At 41.7% G+C, this 19,147-nt stretch overlaps 1 protein-coding gene across 1 annotated transcript in view; it reads right to left on the bottom strand.

Annotated features, from left to right (window-relative positions):
- The window catches only part of kif5c (kinesin family member 5C), a 192,549-nt gene that overhangs the window by 104,432 nt on the left and 68,970 nt on the right, over window positions 1–19,147 (bottom strand). The window contains exons 2-3 of the mRNA XM_078552528.1: window positions 9,022–9,112; window positions 2,155–2,228 (exon numbers count right to left, since the gene is read on the bottom strand). Of these exons, the coding sequence (XP_078408654.1) occupies window positions 2,155–2,228; window positions 9,022–9,112 (165 nt within the window). The remainder of the gene's footprint in view (window positions 1–2,154; window positions 2,229–9,021; window positions 9,113–19,147) is intronic.

Below are 19,147 nucleotides of genomic sequence, written 5' to 3'. Positions count from 1 at the left end.
TGTACTTTACACTGAGATAATGGTTTTGATGATCATTTCACACTAGCTCCTATGAACAGCGATTGGGAGCTGGAACATTAGTTCTTTCTCTTCCTAGAGCAGAGACACATTGTGGTCAATTGCATTGGCCCTAACAGCGTCTTGAAGGGAGTCATTTAATATACAGCAGAACAGGGACCAAAGCTCTGGTCTATGTGGTTCAGCAGCACACCACACAGTCAATTATCTACTGAAACAATGAGCGAACCAATGCTAATGCATCTCCCTAGAAAAAAATAAACTGCCTTCTGGCAGGTATGTTCAGACAAGCCACATAAAAACAAAAAGCAAACAATGGCAGATATTGCTTATGGCTGGAGTGCAGCATAATTTAAGTCCAGATACTCTGCAATCAATGATCCAAATTATTCATCCCTTTGGGTTTCCCCTGAAATGTAAAATTCGTCACATTTGCGCATCAATATCTGAACAACATCTGCAACCACTTAAAGGAAATATTCTTTGAAAAGCTTCTCTTTCATTCTGAAAGAGCTTAATATTCCCTTATTACACACTCATTCTAAAGCTTTACATTAAAAACAGCATAAAGATTACCCTTGGCAGGAAGAAGACTAATGGAAAATGGGTTTAGAGGATTATTTCCTGAATGAAGGTGCAACAATCCCCTTAAGCACTGTGGCAATTCATAACTTAATTAATACCAATGCAAAATCACGGAACCATGCCATCTGCTTGGTTCTATCCATGAAGGGACAACAGGGACACTATTGGTATGAAATAAACTCTGATGCTTTCAAATCGTAATGCATCTAATTTTTTTCTTTATGTACTTCACACAATAAAGGAAGCATCAAAACTAAATGAAATTTGAAGATGGGTGGCAGACAGCATCAGAGCCCTAAGAAAAAAAGTCACACAACAGAGGATTTGGATGGGTGATTTCCCAACCCCAGCCATGTTTCTCTCCTAAGATGAATTGCTATTGAGGAGCTGGCTTCAGACACTGGTGTAAACATGAGGTAAGTTACTTACCTAGCCTGTCATTTGAGGAAAAGGAGATTATAGAATGGGGATTGGTAATTGCAAGATTCAAAATAAATAAACATACTTTTCCATCATTGGTTCAGATCACGGCAGCAAGTTGTTCAATTTGGGCCATGAAAGGTGCTCTGTATTTTTCAGAGAGGTACAGAATTTTTGGTTGCAGTGTTTTTGCACCAATGTATATTTATGGACCCAGATGGGCTGCATAAATTAAATGCTCTATGATCACAAAAAAACCTGGGCAACTTGTCAGGTCTTAACACTACTGAAGCAGTATGCAATGAGATTTCTCAATCACACAAGAAGATGTCGACACCTAGGAAATGCTCAAAGGGGATGCGAGAAGTGTCATGTTCAGAGTCAGGGACAAACCAGCTCCATCTGCTGTGTATCCTGGGCAACTCACTCTATTCCTCTTTCCACAACTTCATCTGCAGAGAACATGAGTTAGGTACCTGTCAGCTCAGGATGGAAACAGTTCACTCCAGGTGAACTGACTGGCATCATTGCCTTGGTTGAAGAGGCTTCCAGCATCAAACCTTGAGTTGGGTTTGTCCTGGTCACGTAGGAATTGCTACACTAGCTAGTTGAACAAAATCAGCCATTTTGTCAAAGCGTAACAACAGCTATCCATCAAGAAACAGTTAAAGGAAAGATTGTGGCTATTGAATACAGGTAAATACTAACGAGAAGTAATGTAATCCAATGTGCAAGGCTTAACTGTCAATTTGTCTCAAGCTCATGGTACAGGCCAATTCAAAGATTACATTGAACAAAATGGAAGCATGAATCAATGGAAATAATGAAACTTCACTATCCTTCACATTGGGACTCAGATACCCTTCCAAGTGTAACAAGCTAAAGGTATGATGGTGAATAAGTAGTAGGAAAGGCTGTTGAAGAAAACAGTACAAATGTTTATAAAAGGCAACCAGATACACTTATGTAGATAGGAGAGAAAGAGGGTTATGATAAGAAAGGTGAGAATTTACTTAGTTTAGTTCACTTTCAACATGTAGCTTGTCTATTCATTGCAGCAAAAATATTCTCAGAAATGGATATTTTCTGTTTTTGACAACATATATCATTAAGCACAAATCAACCATTTACCTCCATAGTATGTGTTTTGCCAGAGGATGTTTGACCATAAGCAAAAATAGTTCCGTTGTAACCATCAAGCACATCTGAAAAAGGATGACAAATAAGTATAATTAATTATGCAAATAAATATACAGTTTAACTGAAATTTATTACATTCATTTATGAGCAGTAAATTGCAGCACAAATGAATGCAACTTAATCTGCCTATGCAATAACTGTTATTCTACTTCAGAAGAAATTCATTGCATTTTATGTACTTCAAGGCATCTGAGGATCTGAGTTAGATGACAAGATGCAGCAGGTCTGGCTTTCAATTTGATTATTAAATGTTTACCTGAATACAAGACACATAATTAAAAATCATTAAATCATCTCTGAATACTAGTAAACCTTTGACTAACTAATTACAACTTTCCTTGAAGACCATATGAGGAGTTAATTCCCTCAACGTCACTCAATTGCCAATTATCACACTAAGCGAGCAAAATCATATTCGCCATTCAAATAAGGAGGTTGTAAATATATCCTAGATCTGCCCAAATTGCACAACCTTGACCATTCCAAATAAATTAGAATCTGTACAGAACGATGATGCTGATTGATGAAATCACTATGGCTACCTACTTTCACCTCCGTAACATCACCTGTCTCTACCTTTGCCTCAGTTCATCTGTTAATGAAACCCTCAACTATGCCTTTGTTACCTCTGGACTTGTCAATTCCAATGCTGTCTTGGCTAGCCTCACATATTGCACCCTCCATAAACTTGGGTTCATTCAAAACTCTGCTGTCCACATCCTAACTCACAGCATCCTGTTCATATATCATCCCTGTGCTCACTGACCTACACTGGCTCCCATTCCAGCAATGCCTCAATGTTAAAATTTTACTCATGTTTTTAAATCACTAAATGGCCTCGCCCGTCCGACCTCTGTAACCTCCTCAAGTCCTACTACCCTCCAAGAACTCTACGCTGCTCCAATTCTAGTCTCTTGCACACCCCTGATGTTTTTTTGTTCGACTATTGGTAGCCATGCCTTCAGTTGCCTAGACCCTGAGCTCTGCAATTGCTTCCCTAAACCTCGCTGCCTCTCTACCTCTCATTGCTGCTTCAAGATGTGTCTTAGAAGCCATGTTTTTGACCATTTTGTTTTTGGTCACCTGTCCTAATATCTCCATACACAGCTTGGTGTCAAACTTTGTTTCTGTTCCTGTGAAACACTTTGGGACATTTTACTTCATTAAGGTGCTATATGAATGAAAGCTGTCATTGCTGTCTAGTTTCTTTGCTGCTGGAATTACCAAGCAGCCCTATTTTAGACAGCTGTGAGGAAATCATCGCTAAAAATTTAGAGTCAAAACAGGTTATGATGAAAATGCACAGCAGGTCAATCAGCATCTGACAGAGAAAAATGTTTCCCTCTCTTTTTCAGATAGTGATCAGGTGGCTGTGCATTTCAGCATTTTCTATTTTGATTTCAGGTAGCCCCATCTGTGCCTGTATTCATCCATTCTTCAATATCAGCCTCCACTGTTCATTGTACGTGTGTGCCTGGAAGAAAAAGAGAACACATTTCCACACAGGAGTTACAAACATAAGAAATAGGAGCAGTAATGGGCCCATAGGGCCTGTGAGCCTTCTCTGCCATATAATAAGAAAACAGCTGATCCTCAACCGCAACTTCACTTTCTCACCCAATCCCCATACCCTTGGATTTCCTTAGAGTCCAAATAACTATTGATCTCAGGCTTGAATATATTCAACAGCTAAACAAGCAAAAACCGCTGGGTAAATAATTCCAACATTTTACAACCCTCTAAGTCAGTGTTCTTCATTGCAAGGCCCACGAGCCAGTGAGGGCTCCCATCGATGTTAAGTGCGGCTCCCTGACCAGTGATGTCTGGCAGGCCAGCGTGAAATCGTGGTCGGGGACCAATCGCGGTTGGCCGTCCATTCCCCTGGATCCGCCACTCGCACCCACCTGCCGACCTAACAATTCTGCATTGTGTGTGGGAATGAGTGTGTGTGTGGGAGTGAGAGAGTTAGAGAGGGAGTGTGTGGGGGTGTGAGAGAGGGAGTGTGTGGGGGTGTGAGAGAGGGAGTGCGTGGGGGCGTGAGAGAGGGAGGAGAATGAGAGAGATCAGTTTGTAAGCAGGAAACGGGCCTGCTCCTTCAGGAGTGAGCCAATCCTGACAGCAGCCTCCACCTGGGGAGGTGCTACTAGGCATTGCGATGTGGTTAGCTCTTGGAAGTGTTCAAGGGGCAGGCGCCATCGGAGTAGGATGCGGCATACTGGAGTGCACAACCACCTCCCTGGGAGAGAGAAGCACATTCTGCAGTTAATCCCTTACCCTAGCACTGAGGCGAGGCCAAGTCAGTCCACTTCAAGCCTGCATTCCCCCAGAAAGAACAACGTATTCTGCTTTTCAATTAATGTCCTTTCTTCCTTTGTGTTATCACAAGCAGGAGTGAATCAGGTGATGGTCCCTATTATAATAGTCGATGTGGCTCTCTCATTGCAGGTTTTTTGCTAAAGTGGCCCTTGCTTGAAAAATAGTGAAATCATTGCTCTGCGTGAAGAACATTCTTCTCATGTCAGTCTGAAATGGCCATCCCCTAATCCTGAGACTAAGTCCCTCTAGTGCTAGACTCTCCACCCAGAAGAAACAGCCTTTTAGCTTTTACCCTGTCAAGCCCTTGCAGAATCTTGTATACTACAATGAGATCTCCCGTCATTCTTCGAAACCCCAGAAAGGGAAGACCCATTCCACTCAATCTCTCCTCATAGGAAATCCTTTCATCCTAGGAATCAATCCAGTGAACCTTTGTTGCACCCAAATATAAGGCAAATATATCCTTCTTTAGGTAAAGAGACTAAAACTGTGCATATTTTTCCAGATGTAGTCTCACGAAAGCCCTGCACAATTGCAGCAAAACTTTCTTAATTCTTGTATCCCAGGCCAACATACCAGTTGCCTTCCTAATTGCTTGCTGTACCTGTATGTTCATTTTCTCTGTTTCTTGTGCAAGAATACCCAAATCTCTCTGAACACAAACATTTAATAACTTGTTTACCATTTTAAAAAAAACATTTTTTCTAGTCTTCCAACTGAAGTGAATAATCTCACACTTCCCCACATTATATTCCATCTTTCATCTTGCTGTTCACTCACAGAACATAGCTATATTTCTTTGTAGACCCTTTGGACTGAATTTTCCCAGCCCAATGTCAATATGGCACACTGGTCAGCATAGGGAACTTCTGCAGCACATCTGGACGGCTAATTGAGCCACTTTTACCCCCCATCCCCACTGGCATTTTGCCTGCACTGGGAGGGCCTGTTGCTGGATGGGAAAGCGCCTGGTAAACCATGATGGCCTCCCAGTGGGTTCCTGGGGATGGGGTGAGGGCTTCTTTATGGCTGCTCCATGGCTCAGAGGGGACTCTGATGACAAAGCCTCCCCCTGCAGCTGCAGCATTGCGCTTGAAGATGATGGTCCCCACCCTCATGTTCGCCAGTATCTGCCTGCTTGGCCCCGGGTCTTTGAAACAAACTCACCATCTTTGAGGGTGCCACAGCATCAAGTTGCCCTCACCTTCAGGCCACACCCTCAACGGTGGTTACCTATAATGGTGGTGTTGCTGAGGCTATCGAGCTGCTGCCCATCTGATTGGGCAGGAGCCTCTGTTCTCAATTGGATTGTGGTCGTCTCGGTGATTGCCTGCTAATTGGCCACTAGCAGCAAAAATCAATTTTTCTATTCTTCCAACTGAAGTGAACAACCTCACACATTAGACTCTCACACATTATACTCCAACTTGCCACCTTCTTGTTCACTTTTGTAACCTATCTCTTTGCAAACTCTTTGACCTATGGCATGATGGCAAAATTCAGCCCTTTGGGTCCTCTTCACACCTAGCTTTGTATCGTCAGCAAACTTGGATAGATTACACTCGCTCTCTTCACCTAAGTCATGAATAAAGATTGTAAATTACTGAGGGCCTAGCACTGATCCTTGTGGCACCACACTATAAATGATCCCTTCATCCCTATGCTCTGTCTATGCCTATACATTACCCCTAACTCCATGAGCCCTTAACTTGTTCAACAACCTTTCATGTGGCAACTAATTGAATGCCTTTTGAAAATCTACATCCACAGGTTCCCCTTTATCTATACTGCTAGTTACATCCTTAAAAAGCACCAATAGATTTTAAAACACAATTTTCCTTTCATAAAGCCATGCTGACTCTGCCTCATCATATTATGATTTTCTTAGTCACCTGTTGTCACTTGCGTAATAATAGGGGAGGCGGTGGCATTGGGGAGAATTTTCTCCCCGTCAGGTCGGGAGTGGGTGTGGGCAGGCACAGAGCCGATCGCCGCTTGCAATCGGCTACATGCCTTAACTGGCCTGCCCAGAAGCGCTCTACGCTACCTGTGTGTGCGGTGGGAGGAGGGAGAGTCAGGGCCTGGGCTCTTTCACCCATGAGCGTGAAAGAGCACAGAATGCAAGATTAACTTCAGTGTTAAGGTTGAGAAAAATTAAAAAATAAAATTATTCAGACATGTCCCTCATATGATAGTGTCACAAGAGCTGGGACACGTTTATGAATTTTCATTAAAATTTTTCTTTCATTGATAAAACCTCATCCCGCCCGTGGATGAGGTTTCATGATAAACTCGAAGATAAACCTTAAGGTTGGACGGGCAGCTTTCTCAATGGGGCTAATTGGTTTTTATATGGCCTTAACAGGCCTTTGACAGCACGGCAGGCGAGCAGCTGACTCTGGTGCGCGCCCGCCGAACGGAAGCTTAGAATGACACGCAGTGACGTCGGGGCGCACACCTGATGTCACCACGCATCATTTTATGCATTGGCGTGTGGGACCGGGACCCGCCCTCCCGCACGCCGAACATAAGATTCTGCTCATAGTGGTATTGTCACTGGATTAGCATTACAGAGACGCTCTGGGAACCTAGGTTTGAACCCCATAACAGCAGATGGCGAAATTTGAATTCAATAAAAGCCTGATGATGACCACAAAACCATTGATGATTGCCATAAAGCCCATCTGGTTCACTATGTCCTTTAGGGAAGAAAATCTGCTGGCCTATATGTGACTCCAGACCCACAGCAATGTGGTTGGCTCTAAAATGCCCTCTGAACAAGGGCAATTAGGGATTGGCAATAAATGCTGGCCGAGCCAGTGATGCCTACATCCCTTGAATGAATTTTAAAAATATAGATTCTATAATTTTCCCAATAGCTGATGTCAGGCTAACTGACTTGTTTTCTTCCCTGTTTTCTTCATGGGTGTTGGATTTGTTATCTTTCAATCCACTGTTGCCATTTCCAAATCTAGTGAATTTTGGAAGATTACAAACAATTAGCTCTGCAGACATGTCTTTTAGCACCCTAAGAGGTAGGCCATCAGAGGATTCATCAACTTTCAGCCCCATTAATATTTCACGTACTTTTTCTTTACTAGTTTTTTAAGTTCCTCACTCTCATTATGCCCTTGGATCCCCACTATTTCTGGAATGTTTTGAGTCTTCTACTATTTGTTCACCATCTCTGCCATTTCCTTATTCCCCACAATAATTTTTCCTATCTCGGAAAAGGACCCATGTCTCTTCCTTTTTACATACCTGTAGAATCTCTTACACTTTTTCATTTATTCTCCTATTCTATTTTGTCCCTCTGTCATTTATGGTCAGTCTTTGCTGGCATCTAAAACTCTTCCAATCCTCTGGCTTACCATTCCTCTTGGCAATATTATAAGCCTTTTTTTTTAATCTTATACTATCTTTAACCTCTTTAGTAAGCCATGAATGGATCTGTTTTCCCATGGGTTTTTTTTATTTCTTAATGGAATATACATTCATTAACAATAATGAAATATTTCACCATTGTTCATCTACAGTTATACTTTTTAAATCTAATTTCCCAATCTATCCTAGCCAACTTCAACAACGCTAAAGAAGCTCGACACCATCCAAGACAAAGAAGCCTGCTTGATTGGTACCCCATCCACCACCTTCAACATTCACTCCCTCCACCACCGCTGCACAGTGGCAGCAGTGTGTACCATCTACAAGATGCACTGTAGCAACTCACCAAGGCTCCTTCAACAGCATCTTCCAAAACCCACAACCTCTACCACCAGAAGGACAAGGGCAGTGGGTGCATGGGAACACCACCACCCAGAAGTTCCCCTCCAAGCCACCCACCATCTTGACTTAGAAATATATCACCATTCCTTTACTATCACTGGGTTAAAATCCTGGAATTCCCTCCCTAACAGTGCTGTGGGTATACCCACACCACATGGACTGCAGCAGTGAAAGAAGGCAGCTCACCACCATCTTCTCAAGGGCAATTAAGAATGGACAATAAATGCTGGCCTAGTCAATGATGCCCGCATCCCATGAATGAATAAAAAAAGTATAGATGCATTTATGAGACCTGTAAACCACTCCCACCAGTGTTTTCTGCCTCTTGTTATTTCTTATCTCCACCCATACTGATTCTACTTCTTGCTCTTCTGAGCAAAGATCCTTTCTCACTCCTGTCCTATCTCATCCTCTATTATCAGGGCTCTCCCAATTCCTTATCAATTTTGTCTGTCTTTTCAAAATGTCAAGCAGCCTGGAATATTTACCTGTGCCCATTACTTGGTACAAGGCAATTTGGGCAAACGAAAAGTGAAATATTGGTTCAATATATGGTCGGAAGACTGGAAGTTAAGAGATTTCTGGTGGAACTTCTAGATTTGACAAAGAAGCTAAAATTCCTTAATTGTTCCCTCTCTCCACCCTATAAAATGGCTTCATGTCAGTAACTTGAAAGCCATCATCTGTACGACTTACCTTTAACAATCTGCTTGGCACATGCATTGTAAACCTGTTCCTGGGTCGTGTTCGGAGAAAACACTTTGTCAAACACAAAAGGTTTCCCTTGCTGGAAGAAGAAGAAAAAAATTCATATTTTAAAACATTTTGACAAACAAGGCCTTCAAACATACTCTTTATTTTTTTTGTGGCTGGCAATTGTTATCCAGCTCTGAAAATGATACAACAGCACATTCAATTGGCGGGACTGACCATCAACAGCTGAAAAACGAACTACTGTATGACAGTATCCACATTGCACCTTTAGTGCATCCAAAATTGCTTGAATAATGCAACATGCAGCACAGAAATGCACATCCTTCGTGACTTTCATTCACTTCAGGATCTACAATCAGCACACAGAAGATGTCACTTCAATACTGATGCTCATTCATGTCAGCTGAATAATAGCATCACATCTACAATGTTCCTGATCAGCTATATAGGTGAACCTCAGGGTTAACCTGTGCATATATTTTGTTCAAATGCAGTGTTTAGCCTGGTGTTATCTCAAAATAATTTGACAGGCTGATTTGAAGTGTTCTAATTTGCCATTATTGTGTATTTCTGAAGAGCTTATTTCTGTTATGAAAAGTGAGCGTTATTATCCAACATTGGCAATAAACACTCAGGTACTTCACAGGGCATAGGTTGAAACTGATCCTCATCCCAATCTTAAAATAGAACTCCCTGCACCAGTCTGGACATCTCAGTTTCCCATACCAGCAATTACCAATGGGACAGTGATTAATCTGCTCAGGGATGATGTACATTGGCAATCTTCCAGGAGACCTTTTAGTTATCCAGAGTGCAGAAGTAATACCAGATCCAGCTTGCTTAAGCATTGGAGAAGGAGTGAATGGAGGCGGAGGGTGGAGGTTACTTCAGACAGGAGCAGTTTTGCACAAGGCGTAAGAGCCATGTTTATGCAGGAGATGATCTAAGAGCTCTAGGTGATGTCCTTGCTCCAAGGAGCTAGACTTCAAGGTGGCTAATGTCCTGAGTCATCCAGGACAATAAAGCATAGATACCTTGAAGGTAAATTGCTTGACGGCATTTCATTTTTTTGATGCAGGTAATTTTAATCTTGTGCAGATGTGACCCAGGGCTTTTGTCAGATTTTCTAAAATCACTGAATGCCCAAGTAACAAACTGCATGAAAAAACTAAAGATCCAAGTTAAATATAAATAAATCACATTGCACAAATAATCACCTGCATATTTACCCAATGCCACCCTTTCCTACAAATAACACAATTCCCAACTAAAATGTAAATGATTAAGTTAAAGTATGAGCACCAGTTAGGGAGAATACTCAAATTAACAACACCCAAATTAAATGTCAGTACCGTTGGCCTATGTAAAAAAAAAACAACTGTAACTGAGCCTGTCAGTAGTTAAATCTCTAGCTGCACAGAAAAGCATCAGAATAGACGACGTATTGTTGAAATGCTTCCAGCTAATCTGCAGTGCTCAAAATACTGCAGTTGACTGTTCGCAGCCACACCGAACACTGCACAATTGCTAGTTGCCCTGGTCTTCCCACAGTTTGTTTACACCTACAAAGCTGATTCGTAAATCAGGAGATTTCCAAATCTGCCAAACTGCCCGAGAATCAATGCCTGTTAAATTATAGCGTCTTTCACATTAATCTTAGCACTATCTTTACATCCTTAATGATATTGTTTTGTGCCTATGTTAAATTACGTTGTTAAATCAATCTTGCACAATGTGAGACACTAATTAGACATTTGCTGCACTTTGCTAATAAAAATATTTAAAATGCATCTTAATGGAAGAGCACCTGATAAGTCTTTAAAAAAACAAACACGCAATGCAGTGATATAAATCATACTAGGCACATCACGTCATTTGCTTATGACATGAAGAAAATAACATTCAGCTCTCCTTCCTATTGAATGTCTTACTAAACATTTTCAACGCCAGCCCTCTGTAGAAAGCTTCATTACTTTTTTTAAACACTGTTTTGCTTCGTGAGGCTTTATGGGAGACATGATGCACAAAACAAGCAAATATGGACAGGGAAGATGTTGTCCCTGTTTTGTAATCAGCTGCGAATGCAGCAGTCTTACGTCAAGACAATTCCCAAGTGTAAACAGGTAGTTTCTCATAGCCCTGCAGATTGATATATCTCTGCCCAAGTCACCTTAAAACTGATTATTTCTTAGCCACAAGCCAGCTGAGTTTTGATCAAAGTGCATGCATTGGATAAAAATTTGCTAGTTAATGGTGAAGCATTTAAAGTGATTGCAGTTGTGTTTCACAATTAACATATTAAGGCAGATTAAGTACTTTTATCCATTTGGCATTGTAGCTGCCAACTACATGATACGCACATGCGGAAGGATTTAAACAATGTAATCTGGGAAAACCCATTATGAATCAAATCTGCGCAACTTTTTGATATGACCTGGAATGGCGCATAGGGAGCATAATTTCTAGGTTTGCAGATGGCACCGAGCTTGGAAATATAGCAAATAGTGAGGGAGATAGTAGCAGACCTCAAGGAAGGCATAGACAGACTGGTGAAATGGACAGCACATGGCAGATGAAATTTAATGCAGAGAAGTGCAATGGGATACAATTTGTGGAGGAATGTTGACAAAAGGCAATGTAAACTAAACAGTGCAATTTTAAAGGGATCGAATGAACAGAGATTCCTGGGGGTTCACGTGCACAAATTTTTGATGAGAACACAAGCTGATAAAGCTGTTAAAAAGGCAGAGGATCCTCAGTTTCACAAATGGAGGCATGAAGTACAAAAGCAAGGAGTTTATGTTAACCCTTTATAAATGTTAGGTTAGATGTCGGCTAAAGTACTGTGTCCAATTTTAGGCACCACACTTTAGAAAGATCATAAAGTTCATGGATAAAGTTTAGACAAGGTTTACTAAAATGGAACCAGGGTTGAAGGATTTCAGCTATCTGGGAAGACTAGAGAAGCTGGGGTTCTTCTCCGAGGTTTAAAGGGTCCTTTGGCAGCACCTTCCAAACCCACGGCCGCTACCATCTAGAGGGACAAGGGCAGCAGATACATCAGAACACCACCCACTGGAAGTTCCCCTCCAAGCCACTCACCATCCTGACTTGGATGGAGCTACCTCCCGAACTGCACTGTGGGTGTACCTATATGGACTGCAGTGGTTCAAGAAGGCAGCTCACCAGCACCTTCTCAAGGGCAATTAGGTATGAGCAATAAATTCTGGCCTGGCCAATGATGCCCACATCCCATAAATGAATTTTTACGAATAGAGCTGTTCAAAATCCACCAGGTGTTTCGATAGGCTAGTTAGGGAGAAAATATTTCCAGCGGCAGAAGAGTTGGCAACCAGGTTTAAAGCAATTGGCAAAATCCTGGAGGGGGTCGGGAAGGGGTGTTAAGGAGAATTTATTTTCACACAGTAAGTTATGATGATCTGGAATTGTCTGAAAGTGTGGCGGTAACAAATTCATTCATAACTTTCAAAAGGGAATTAGACCTGTACTTAATAAGAACATGTTTGCAAGGGGAGTGGGAATAGTTGTTAACTCCTTCAGAGAGCTAGCATAGGCACGATGGGTCCAGTAACCTCTTTTTGTGCTGAATTATTATTCTAACTACCTGAAGATTAAAAAGTTCATGCATACCTTGCACTCACTCAATCTTTCCCCTTTAGAAAGGAATCTATTCTTAAAATCTATCCTAAATGTATTTTGGTTGAGGGATAAGAAGATTAGCAATATCTACCTGAGTGTTGACAAAGAAAAAAATTCAGAACATTACTTCAAAATTATTTTTTTTAATAGACATTAGCCAAGCAGATGTTGAAAAATTGAATGCTTATGGCTTGCACATAAATATCGTCTGCCAAATGGAGGAAAAATATGGTGACCCCATTGTGTATTAACACCTCCTTTAAGGAAAAAAAGTATTTACAGAGGGAGAGAAAAACTTTCTACTCTTTCCTCTCTTTATCTCCCACCTCCAAGCATGACTTAACTAGTAAGTTTACATTTGGTGAATGCATTCACGGAAGACCACAAGATATAAGCCTTTCCAATGGAAATGATCAGCTAGTAGTAAATTGTTGTGAAACCATGCTTAATATCAAATAAACATTTGTTAATTTACTGGATGGAAACCCCTAATTTAGTTTTTTTTTAAAAAAAGACTAAAGCCACAGTCCAGTGACTTGGACTCACAGTCAAAGATGGCTGCACATTTGCATCACTGTAGTTTCTACATTCCAAAACCATTGAAATGGAGACAAACTGTCAGCAAAGTCATAACAGGAACAACTGCTTTAGAGAAGTATGAATTTTACTGGACTTTCAATTGCTTAATCTAGCCTCCCCACTCTGTGAACTATTTGTGTATGTGTGAACTTCAAGGGCTGCATTTTCCGGTCCGCGAGCGGGGGTGGGGCCCGCTCGCCAACGCGTAAAATGATGCAGGGTGATGTCGGGCGTGCGTCCCAACGTCACCCCACGTCATTTAGACTTCCAGTTCAGCGGGCGTGCAGCTGAGTCAGCTGCGCGCCCGCCAAACTGTCAAAGGCCTATTAAGGCCAGTTAATGAGCAATTAAAACAATCAACTGATCTGCCTGTCCAACCTTAAGGTTGGCGGGCAGGCAAAGAGCCCAGGCGACCTTCAGAAAAAAACATGAAACCTCATCCACGGGCGGGATGAGGATTCATGAGGGCTTTAAAATTTGTATAAAATGTTTAAATAAAAGAAATTGACATGACAGGGATATTTTTTTCTGCCTTTGATGAACTTTTGAAACTTCAGCCGCTCTCCCTGAGGCAGCACTTTTCCTCGGGGAGATCTGTGCACATGCGTGAAAGAGCGCACTCCCAGCTCAGGGAATCCCACCCCTCCGCATGCACAGGGAGTGCACAGCGCTTCCGTGTGGGCATCGCGCTGGGTGGGCCTTTATTAGCCCGCCCACGTAAAATGGCGGCGCGGATCGGGAATCCGCCCGCTCGCGCCCGCACAACCCCCCCAACGGGGGGAAAATCCTACCCCAAGTGTGTGTGTGTGTGTGAGAAAGTCAAGCATTTTTATTACTTTTCTTATACCAGGTTAAGTACAGTACAACCTATCCTCTTATCTTTTTCAAAACTCTCGAAAACCTGTCTGTGTGTGTCTTTTATAGTCACAGCATGTTAACAGTTAAACATTCATTGAATTGGCAAACATATTCTTTTAAAAAACCCTGTTGCAGTCAACGAGGAGTGGGAAACGAGATGGGTCACTCGACCCTTCCTCACCTGATTGTAACAAAATGCAATATTCCTTTATAATTTGACTTTAAAAATTGGCCTAAGCTTTTCCAGCCAAGTTAGCATTTCGAAATGAAGCATTGAGTGACAAGGTGATTGGCTATCCCTTCACACAAACAGGATAAGAACTAGTGAATGAAACAAACTTTTCAAAGGAAATGTGTCAAAAAGCTTCACAAATAACCAGCCCACTTACAACTTCCTCCAAGATGAACTTGCTGCCTGGTGAAATCTGCTTGTATGTGGCCTTGGCATCCCAAAAGCTAGCCAGTAGTAATATCTAGCTGGATGAAAGAGGTGACTGATCTATATTTAAAGTCTGCAGATGGCCAGTGTTCCTCCCTGCTTGGTACACATAGAACGTGAATGTCAGATTGTCTACAAAGCAGCAGGAAACACAAATTCCAAGCCTCACAAAGCATGTTGAAATTTCAAGTAAATAATATCAGTTAAAGGACATCAGATGAATTTGCCTCTTCCTCTCGCCACGTATCAGAAAATTCAATTGGGATTTACCACTCACGTCTCGGGTTTCAAATGTGATGTCTAAATTCGATTCGATTGACCCAGATATCCCACTCTAAAACTTATCAATTGTTAACAGGTCTGCACACAACAGGACTAACTTAACTCCTGTTTCCCGGAGCATCAAATTTTGAGTTGAACACCTTGATAATAACCATTAGATTATTTACAATCAACAAAATCTAGATCATAAGCTCAACAATAATTAAATGTATCACAATATCCCAACCAAAAGCTGGGTTTTGCTTAGTGACAGCAGACTACAGTTACTTTTAATATCCAAAATTGGTCTGTGGATTTAACATGGTTATGGTTACACTCTGTATCCTACATATTACTCAAATGTTTCCAGTGTTAAGACTGTTCCTTTTTATGAAGTGTGCATAGATTAGACAAGCTCTCTTCATGTGTGGTATGTTGCTGTGCAAAAGGCAGTTCAGCTGTTTCCTGGGCTATTCCAGTTTGACTTCTGTTGATGTCTTTGATGAGCATCAATGTGTTATTAGTCTTCTTTCTGACGGGGTTCCTCTTCCTAGCTTTAGCTAGAGGTGTCAGCTGTGGCTCAGTTCATAGCACCCTCGCCTTTGAATCAGAGGGTTGTGGGTTCATGTCCCACTCCCGGAAACCAAGAACTGTGATTGTACTCAAAAGAGTTGCAATCTGTGACTGTTGATAACTCAAAAGAGTTTCCTAGCTTTAGCTAGAGGTGTCAGCTGTGGCTCAGTTCATAGCACCCTCGCCTTTGAATCAGAGGGTTGTGGGTTCATGTCCCACTCCCGGAAACCAAGAACTGTGATTGTACTCAAAAGAGTTGCAATCTGTGACTGTTGATAACTCAGAAGAGTTTCCTAGCTTTAGCTAGAGGTGTCAGCTGTGGCTCAGTTCATAGCACCCTCGCCTTTGAATCAGAGGGTTGTGGGTTCATGTCCCACTCCCGGAAAACCAAGAACTGTGATTGTACTCGAAAGAAGTTGCAATCTGTGACTGTTGGTAACTCGAAAGAGTTTCCTAGCTTTAGCTAACCGTACATGTGCTATAATTCTCAGTTGTAGTAATATTGCACTTTCTGTCCCTGCTTTAAACTTTACATGATCTACATTTGATCTAAATAAGTTAATCTTTCTGAAACTCTCCACTCTTTTCTTCTCATTACCTATCCATACCATCTTTTAAATCTGTTTAGAATATCCCAAACCCTTCCAATTTAGATTGTGTTTCACGCTTAATGCATTAAGGTTGATTGCCACTTACCTATTTGGAATCTGTAACTGCCAGATATGCTGCAGCACATGCTAAAGGGGTTTAGCAATGTAATCTGGGAAAAGCAACTGACTAGCAAATTGAAAAGTTCATGCACATTTTATGAGTTGGTGCCATTTTCTCCCCTTTATAAGGGAATCTGTTCTTAAAATTACATTCATTTTGATTGGAGGGTAAGAAGATTAGCAACATCTACCTGACTATGTTGAGGGAGGGAAAGAGCATCTTAAGTACTTTGTAAGAGTCCAAAGGGAAATCACTCAAAGTGCATAAGAAGCAATCAAGATTCAGTTCAGCCATATAGATTGCTTTTAAATCAATTAACCAAATAGACATTTGACAGAAACTATGGACAGGATTGTAGGTTTGGATCGGGACCCTGACATCAATGCCATATGGTTGTGGGCCGGCGGGGGGAAGGGGTGCGGTCACAACCCTGAACTGTGTGGGAAACAGTCACCCTTTCCCTGAATTGGCCAATTAGTGGCCAAAAGAAAGGCTCACTGTCCAATTAAGGTGGCAGGTATGCCCTCGAAGCTGAAAGGACAATAGGAAGCCCTGCAGCTTGGAAGGAGCTGCAACCTGCCGTTGCAGTTAACAGAGGGTGCCTCCATCTTGAGGGACTCTCTCAGTAACTTCTCAAACTTAAAAAAAACATGGCCATAGCTACCGGGCCACCATTGTGGGTGTGGAACCAGCCAGCTGGCCTAGTTCCTGATGCTGTCAGGGGCATGCAAACAGACTGGAAAACTCCAGGCAGCCTGTAATAACTGGCCCTAGTAGACCATTTATCCACTTTAATTGGCTACCCACTGCTTGAGGCCCCCAATCCCACCTCCTAGAAAATAGCCTAGGGGAAGGTCGGTGCCAGCAAACTGGCACAATGTCTGGCAGCCTAAATTTTCACGCCTGCCCTCCTCTGAACTCACTTCACTATGGAGTCGAAAATTATACCCTATGACTCAGATTTGAATTAATTTGACAAAAATCTCCCTTTTTTAACTCTTTAGTTCCTTAGTTCCTTGCCATTTCTAAGCTTCAATTCTCTCACAAGTTCTCAAAGACTCATTAGCGGTTACCTTTCCAAGCATAGCATATTATCCATCGTTGTTCTTCAAGTTTAAGAAGCCTTGCTTAGACTGGTATCTATGGAGCTTTTTGTCAAATTGAGGATGAGCCTCAATTACCTGGGAACACTGATGGAAGAAGAGTCCATCATACCAGCTGTATGTGTGAATGGGTAACAACAGCGGATTAATGTGCCCTGATCAAGTTGGCTAATACAGGCCCTCAAAATTTTTCTGAAAGAAAATTTTTACCTAAAATTTGATTGTAAAAACTGTCTATATTGTAAAAGTTAACATCTGGAAAGCTAACACAAAGAACACCAGAGGGCCGTTAGAGGAAATCAGGCACATCTTGTAATTGGGGCTTACAATTCTGATCGTGGTCTAAGTGGAATCCCATTTCTCGTCTGAAGGGGTGAGGATGGGACAACACTTGAGAACAACAAAAATAGTAAACTTGTGATGGTTTCCCAGTGCAGTAAAAAAAAAATCAATGGTGATCACAGCGGCCCGTCTCCAAACAGGTTAATTGAGGCAAAAAAGCGACAACTCAAACTCACGCTGCTTGAAAGTTCTCTCCCTGTGAGAGTCACACTCCCTTTGTAAATATATACATGTCAGGATTTTCATTTTAAGTTGTCTAGCGAATGTACAGTTGGCAATTTAGTGTTAATCTCGAAGTTGTTTAATGCTAGTTTCGTTTTTTAGAGATTTTAAAAACTAAATGCTTAGGATACTAAATAATTAAAAGCGATTGGAATAGGATTTTTTGCTGAGCGGGTGGGCACGTGCCCGACCCACTCCAGCATAAAATGATACGCGATAGCGCGCACTCACTGTAATACTTCAGTCGGCGGGTGCGCACGCGGGAGTCCGTAGCGCACCCGCTGACAATTAAAAGGCCTATTAAGGCCATTAATAATGTAACTGAATTACATTTTTTGCTGCCTGCGGGATGAGGTTTCGATCTGTCATTAAAAAGAAATAAAAGAATTTCATCCTAATTTCTAACATGTCCCTGCTCATGTGACAGATGCTTCCTGACCGCTCCCACCCACCCCCTGCCGAGCCCACCCAACGGAGTAAAAACCCTGGCCAGTAAGATCAGACCTGACAACTTCATGCCCAAAAAGGCAATGCAATTGAACTGATTTCCTCCCGATGCTTAAATTGTCCACAATAGAGATCCACCAATGTTTTATAAAATATACAAAACAAAATGGCTCATTTGCTTTGTTGAAACTGATCTAAAATAAGGTATTGTATAACCACTATTAGGACAGCTATTACACTTTCCACACTCACTACAATAATCCCACCCTCGACTCTCCCCCTTCCCACCGTCGACTCCCCCCCTTCCCACCCTTGACTCCCCCCCTTCCCACCCTCGACTCTCCCCCTTCCCAATCCCACTGTAGCGTTTGCTATAACCAGTACAGAATTATCGATTATGAACATTTCACTGATTCACAGAAGGCATTGGAAGGCTACACGCTTGCACTTGTAAACTTCATATTGTTTCCAGCTAGTGGTTATGAATATTTTAAGCATTTTGGAATGAGAATGAAGTTAGGATTAATCATCCTGTTTTACATCATGCAGTAAGTAGCCCTAAGGAAACAATGCTGAGTACTAAGAACCATAAAAAAGTCACGGGTAACAAGCTCTAGACTGGAATTCAAGCTCCGATTCTGCTGGCCGTCATTATCTGCTCACAGTTGAAATCATTCTGAAAATTAGCCAAACACACTATCATCTACTAGTGTGCATGTAATAACTCTAATTATCAATAATTGGTGTGCTGCGCTCTTAATAATGGAAGTAAAACTGCACTTTTCTGAGGAAGTTAGACTCAGTGCAGACACCTAGATGTCCTAGAGCAATTAAAGATATCTTCTTTAAAGAATCATTTTCAGAAGGACATTGTAGGGAAGCTTCAGTGTTTAATTAATCTGTCATAAAAAAG

This window comes from Cetorhinus maximus, chromosome 11 (assembly GCF_964194155.1).
Source record: "Cetorhinus maximus chromosome 11, sCetMax3.hap1.1, whole genome shotgun sequence".
NCBI classification, from domain to species: Eukaryota; Metazoa; Chordata; class Chondrichthyes; order Lamniformes; family Cetorhinidae; genus Cetorhinus; species Cetorhinus maximus.
This window is presented reverse-complemented; position numbering and strand designations above follow the sequence as displayed.